The 7,125-nt window shown below is 45.1% G+C and overlaps 1 protein-coding gene across 2 annotated transcripts in view; it reads right to left on the reverse strand.

Moving 5' to 3' along the window:
• tpcn3 (two pore segment channel 3) overlaps positions 1 to 7,125 on the reverse strand; it is a 31,090-nt gene extending 23,965 nt beyond the window's left edge. Inside the window, exons 1-5 of one of the 2 annotated variants that reach the window (XM_038714777.1) lie at positions 6,768 to 7,125; positions 5,590 to 5,672; positions 5,088 to 5,202; positions 2,937 to 3,065; positions 1,375 to 1,491 (exon numbers count right to left, since the gene is read on the reverse strand). In XM_038714777.1, coding sequence (XP_038570705.1) covers positions 1,375 to 1,491; positions 2,937 to 3,065; positions 5,088 to 5,202; positions 5,590 to 5,672; positions 6,768 to 6,863 — 540 coding nt within the window. In that variant the 5' untranslated portion in view covers positions 6,864 to 7,125. The remainder of the gene's footprint in view (positions 1 to 1,374; positions 1,492 to 2,936; positions 3,066 to 5,087; positions 5,203 to 5,589; positions 5,673 to 6,767) is intronic. The other variant, XM_038714778.1, reaches the window with a different exon arrangement.

The following is a 7,125-nucleotide window of genomic DNA, read 5'->3' on the forward strand; positions in this document are numbered from 1 at the left end:
AAACCAACACGTTCCCACTCCACACTGGTCGTATGGACGCTTGGTCAAGACCCCTTGGCGTTGCTTTTTAACGCCTTGGGTACCTTTTAGCGTCGTTATTGTACTACGTGTAGGAGCCACAGTCACGTTAGCAAGAACAAATACGCAACGTCCGTTTAGACTTTAAAGACAAAAGTACTTGTTAACGTTGTGAAAAAATTCTGTTAGGTTGAGGAAAAGATCATGATTTGTCACGATGTTACATCACTTAGGGAGTTAAGTAATGTTTCTTGCGTAACTTATGCAAATTAAGCAACCTATGTAATTAAAGAGGTGGTATTCTGCTTTTTGGCTTTTCCCCTCTCCTTTATTGATTTATATCCTTTTTTGTACTGTAACAGGTTTGCAAAGTGAAAAAGCCCAAAGAAGTTCCCATCTTCCACAGAAAACTCTGCTCTGAACTGAAAACAGCTCGTTTGTAGTCCAGCTGCTTCCCTTTCATCCTGTGACGTCACAGGGATGAAAGCTAAACGCGCCTCATATAACGCTCGCCAAGCGGCGACTCCGACACGCCCTCAGAAACAGCGAGCTGCAGCACACAGCTCTCCTCTCCCTTCCAAACACTAGCTACCCTCCAGGCAGTCAGTGGACATAAAGTTGTTCCTGTGATGTAGAGACAGAGCTCAGTTAAAACTTTATGGATACAGATTAATAACTCACCGCTCTGAAACTCTCGCTCCAGTCCGTGTTGCCGACCGGTCGGCAACACGTACGCTGAACCCGAGCTGTTTACCGGCTTCTCGCTGACCCGCCCTTCTCTGCTTCTGATTGGCTAGTAGTCCTTAACTAGGAACTGAGCATGTGCAACTCCCAACAAAGATCATTTAGAGACAAGATGTATCACTCCATAGCTAAAACGAAGCCTTCAACACAGGCTGAAAAGAGGAGCTGCAGCAATGTGCAGTAGGACAAAAATATAACCATGTAAACCTGCTCTGCTACAAACTCTAAATAAGATGAGGAACATAATATGACCTCAACATTCAATGTTTTGATTCACACGGGAAACAAGTCCGGTTTCTGGCCCAGCTCTACCACCTCCTTACTTGGTCTTTTCTGTTAAGTAAATGCCTAAACCTGCCTTTGGCCTTCAAAAGTGACGCTACTTCGCTTTCCCAGTGCGACAAACTGACACCAATGGGTGTTGACCACACCTCCATGTGTGACGCCTTGGGAGTAAGAACGGGTTGGCTGAACAAGTAATCCTCTGAGGAGCAGGAAGCAGGCAATCTGATTCATTCAATGCCAAAATCAAAGCTATGAAACTATCGTGAGAAGTTTATTTACATGACGACATAAATAAAAGCCTGACAGGTGAGACAGGCGGGTCGTTACCTGGCGTCCCTCTGTGACGTTGACCAACAGCAGCGGCCGCAGGACTCTGGACCAGCGGACGGCGTAACAGTTTGCAGCTTCCAGCGCTCCGTAGATGATCATATCGACCAGAGTGAGCTGGACGACAAACACACACAGATTATACACTGTATAAAAATAAGTAAAATATAACACGGCACATTTCAGCTTCTCAGGTTTTGGTTTCATAGCGGGGGGATATCAGAATCAGGTTTCATCTCTCCATGTTTTCAATGTTTGAATTACAGAATGCAATTTAACTTTTCGTCTTGGTAGCACACTTCACTGAAAGGGAGGAGGACGACTAATCCAGGTCAACGGTCGACCTCTCACCCAAACGTCAACCCTAACAGCTTTTTGTTTCCAGAACTCGACCTCCTGCTTATCAATTAAACAGATTCAGACTTCCAGCCGTGTGAACCAATCAGGACCAAGAGACAAAACAGGAAGTCATGAGACAAAACAGGAAAAGGAAATGACATTTAAAAGCAACTGAAGAGGGAAAAGCAGCGGCGAGCTCGTCCCTCAGGAGTTTATATGTTAGACTTCTGATGGTTCCGGCTCGTCTGCTGTTGGATTCCACCGGATCAGTAACGCTCCTTCATCCCGGCAGGTCCAACACGTTTCCCTGCTGCCTCAGTAAACAGCTCAGCAGTTTTTCATATCGTTTCATGTACCCTGCCGTGATTGGTCGCCTCAGTCACTGAGTCACCAGGAAGCCTTTCAGCTCTAAAGGTGCTGACGAGGCAACATCCGCGGCTAAAGGTTGTTTCACAACAACAGGCAGAAAGTCTTCTCAGCACATTGTGGCTCTGCAGCTCTCAGACAGGAACTCAGCTCAGCTTCCTCACCAAAAACCAGGAACTGTCCAGGGCCCCAAACCGTACGACTCACCAACCGTCACCGCTACTTAACCTCGTCCCTCAGATGACAAACAGGTTTACAGGGATCCTCTACTCTGGAGGTCTGCACAGCACCAAACTTAAAAAAAAAACTGAATCCAAATTGTGTGACAGAACCTGGATGTGAGCCTTAACAGATAAAAATGACCTGGCTTTGAAAGACGGAAACCCGGAACCAGTTTTGTTTGGGTCTAATAGTTCTGACATGATAGCTAACGGCTAACACATGAGCCAGACAGGTCCATGCCTTATGAAGTTGTTCTGGTTTGGTTTCATTTGTTGTGGTTTCAGTTATTCAAGTTTAAAGTATTCTGGTCTTGCTTTGGTGTGGTTTCAGGTTTTCTGGTTTCAGTTCCGTTTTAGTCTGGTTTCAGATGTTCTGGTTTTAGTTTGGTCTGGCTTTAGTTACTCTGGTTTTGGCTCTTTATGGTCTAAGTTGTTCTGGTTTCAGTTGATTTGGATCTTGATTTGGTTTCACTTGTTCTGGTTTAAGTTCTGGTTTGGTCTGGTTTCAGGCGTTCTGGATTCAGTTGTTCTCATAGTCTTTTTTTGTGGCCAATGGAACAAAGTGACCGGGCAAGTTTCCTACGTCACACCTTAGCCCCTCCCACCAGACCGATGACGTCGGTAAGCCCCTCCTACCATGATTATGACGAGGATGCAGATGTTTTTGGGATCTTTCCAGAACTTCTCTCGGGGGATCACCTTGGCGTAGTGAACGATTCTGAGGGAGAAGACGAGCAGACAGAGCAGCTCCACCAGCATGGTGGCCTGAAAACACAACAAAAAACACAGTCAGCTGACGCATGATGATTTTAACACGCTGGTTTCACGTTTCACAAAATGTGTCCTCCTCAGTCTTTAAATTAAACGTTAGCCATCAGACAGTGACGGTCACACGAGATCTTGGTTCCTGATTGGCTCTCAGATGAACATTAAAGTTTCAAAAACATCTTTAACGAGAAACCAGTAGAACTTCAGTTAACAGCCAGGGCTTTTATTTGCTCACCAGTGGCCTTTGCTACGAAGCGGGGGAAGTGCCTTATCCAGGTAACTTCAGGTACTACGAAAGGTGGACAGGTGTTACCCGGGGTCTGTTGCCATGGCAATTTACGCCGCATCTCTAAACTGCTCCGAGCAGGTTTTGTTGGTGGTGAACTCGAGGTCACCCTGCACGTGGACTCCACACCACATCTGTACTCAGTGTTACTGATGAGAAGTATTAATACACACACTGCAGCTGAAGTTCTGAACACAACAGCATGACGGTCAGACAGCGAGCCCTGCAGCCGAGCTGGGATCTTAGAGAGGAATCTTAATCAACGGGACAGTTTCTTAGATGGAGCCCATCTGTAGGCCATGATAGGGAGCCAGGGTTAATAACCGAGAAAAAAAAGATCCTAGATGAAAGTGTGAAATTTACAAGAAGAAAAATCGGAAATTCCCTGAAATTTATGTCATAAAAAATCGAAAATCCCTCTGTTTTCTTCTGAATACGCCCAATCCAAAGTCTCTGAGGTGCATGATAGTGACTGTGGGCTAAACTCAGGAGTATTTCCTCACTGCTAAATCAGACTGTAAAGTTTAATATAACTTTCCAGTGCGTGTATAATACACGGCAGACATGTGTGTGATGTTTCAGCCTCGCACAGTGAAGTTTCTCTGATAAATGTGTGACTCTAATATCAGAGAATATTCAACTTCTTTACTTGTAGATTAATCTTGGTAATTAAATTCTGTCTCAGATTATTCCCCCTCTCCGCTGGCTCCTTTTCTTCCATCACAGTGACCTCATGTGCAGCTGGACCTTTACATCTTATCATATTACACATAAAAGAAGAGCCCATAAAATTCATAATAAGATTGAACTACAATAAGAACACTGTGAAGATAATTAGGCTACAAATTTACTCCATGTGACGCCAACAAGCCTCCTTGGCTCTGTCGGCCGCCACGTTGTTAGATTTAGCCGTTAACTTGTCTTTACATTCAGAATTTCCTGACACTTCCAACGTGCACTCCTCTGGAGAAATACGGTAGTTTTTGCGCCGTTGCGAAAAAACTTTGGCCGAACACGCCCCTTTATGCGCACGCGCACCAACTCCAATTAAGTCAACACGGACTCAACTGACCAACATCTGTTACCCCGAGTTAACCCTGAGTAGTTGAACTCCCTTGGTAGTGCAGGCCTGTAATTGGGCCTTTAATTAAAAAGGCCAGCAAAGATGGGAAACAGTATCAAAGTGTTTTCAAACCAGTATGAATATTACTTGTATAATAATGTCATTCTTGTGATCAGCTTGTCTCTCCTGCGATTATGTTGACTGTGTTTGAGTGGAATTGTTTGCGTTAGCATTGAAGCTAATAAGTAGATGAACTAGTGTGTTTGTTCCCCCCCACTCGAAGTATCAGGGTTGGTAAAAACTGATCCGTCTACGTCCTGGCCTCAGAAACTGGGCCAGGCTGGGTTTAGTTTGAAGAAGCCAGAGAAGGTTTTTGTTTAATACTTTTGTTTTAGCGGTTAGTAATCTCATTTCTAGAGAACTCCTTTTCTTATATTGTTTTCACGTGCCCGTTTCTGTTAGTTTAAACTCTCTTTAACAAACCAAAACCATCTGCTTTATGTTTACCATGTTCTCATATAATGGATCTAAACACTTTGGTGCTCATAGTTTCCATTAAATGAAATGAACGGTTGAATTGTGGACAATCTGCTTAGACATAAAACTCGAGCGGGCGACCTGCTGGGCTTCAAGAGCTTTTATACATCCAGAGAACTTGTGTAAGTCTTACCCATGTAGGCAGAGGGAGGACAGCCGGCTCCTCGAAGATCGCCAGAGACAGATCGACCAGGATGAAGAAGTAGAGGAGCACCTTAGGGAGCCAGTGGTTGTAGCGCAGATACAGCCTGACGACACACACAAGCTTAGACTTGCATTCATTCCTGGAGACCCTAAAATCTGCCTTTACCCAATTTAGGAAACTGCTTGGACAGTCAACTGAACTTTAATGTGTCCCTGAAGGTAGCATAAGTACGTACACACAACAACAACAACGACGAGCTCTGTGGGGAAGGAAGAAGAGACATCAGGATGTTATAAACACAGAATTTGTTAGTATAACCTCACGGCTGGTTTGAGTCACAACATGAACGTTTGTTGACAAGAAATATAGAACATCACCAGACTTGCACATAAAGAACCACGTAGAGGAAGAAGTGGAAGTGGTTTCTGAGATGGACACACTGGTCTACAGGGTTCAGGGTACGATGGGGACTAAACTCTGGTGGTCTCACCTCACGGCCTCAGGCGACGTGTCGAAGTAGATGTTCCTGTTGTACTGAGCGTCCGACACGTAGATGGCCGCCAGGTCGAAGTCCTGAAACACAGACAGCTGTTATTAACCAGCCTCGGTTTAAGACACCAAATATGTCGGGCAGCGTGTTGAGAGGACGGCTGCACATCACCACACCGAGAACATCAGACCCGAGACAGGGATTCAGTCTGGAGTTTTAAAGAATCCATCACACAAGCTTTCATTCCCTCGCTCTCCGTCTGCTGAAACAGCTCACAGACGCTAAACTGCCCAGCAGGCAGCAGCACGACGCACAAGAACAACATATTAATGTTAAACTCGCTGATTTGGTTTTTAAGATGTTTGACTTTTAAAGCGCTCCGTGTCCTCAGATTAAATCTGAAAACACAGTCTGGGGTCATCAGGAAGGACGCTGAGGTGTAAGATTATTATTATTATGTAGTTATTAAAAGGGGACGAAGCTTTTGCCATCAGGATCCTTCACATCTGGACCGACCTGCCTGATAATGCCTTATCTTTTAAAACGGTCCTGAAAACCCGCTTTTAGGAGGTCCACGCACACACTGGATCTTGTCTGTGTGTTTTTAAGATTCATATTTTCAACGTGTGCATATTTTGGTATTTTACTATTGATTTTCTCTCATTTTCCTTTTTCATCTCCACAAACAGGCGAAGCTTCGTGGAGACAGAACTTCTTACGGCAGAGCTGTGGCAACTATTCTGATAATCCATTCATAATTTCATATTTATTCTCTTCTGTCTCAGAGCTTCTGCTTTTCTCTGCGAAGTGAATTCATCTGAAGAAGTCATTGTGGACTCGTGAGCACTTTTATAAAGTCTACTTAATGATGATCACTCAGTTAAAAACATCCAGATTAATCTCCAGCAGAGGTGTGAGCTGTCTCACAGAACAGGGACTTTCAGAGACATAAAATGGGAATTGCACGTTAATTATTCACTTGTGTCCAGTGTTCATCATTCTTTAGACACCTTTAAGCTGCAGCCGAGTTTCTGATCTGCGTCTTCATCGCTGTTTACGCGCTTTATGAGGCGCAAAGGACCAAAGTCCGTCTCTCTACAGCTGTCATGTGAAGGAACCGCACACGTCCTCGGTCTGAGGCTCACGGGAGGACAGAAGCCGGCTGCAGTCTCTCTCACCTCTTTGGTTTTTGCAGGATTCCCTCCGTTAGGAAGTCCTTTTCCTTTTTCCGCAGACTCAGCAGGGACCTCCTCGCTCTTCTCTGGCTCGGACATCTCTCAAACTTTTCCGACTCAACTCTTCCCCAAACTGAAAAAGTTATTTCAACGCTGCTCGGAGAGTGTCCAGACTTCCTGTCCGAGGTGCAGTGTTTGTGTCTCTGCAGGACAAAAGTCCAAACCGGTCCGTTTTTGTCGTAAACGTCACCGCGGAGCGTCCATCTCCGAGGACCCGCATCACATGGCTTCCTTTCCGCCGCACACCGAAACTTTCACCCCCATCAGGCTTCAGTCCGACTCTCAACTGATCCCAGCTGCT

This window comes from Micropterus salmoides, unplaced genomic scaffold (genome assembly GCF_014851395.1).
Source record: "Micropterus salmoides isolate LMB-PRFRI ecotype aquatic unplaced genomic scaffold, ASM1485139v1 Ms_hic_scaffold_12, whole genome shotgun sequence".
NCBI classification, from domain to species: Eukaryota; Metazoa; Chordata; class Actinopteri; order Centrarchiformes; family Centrarchidae; genus Micropterus; species Micropterus salmoides.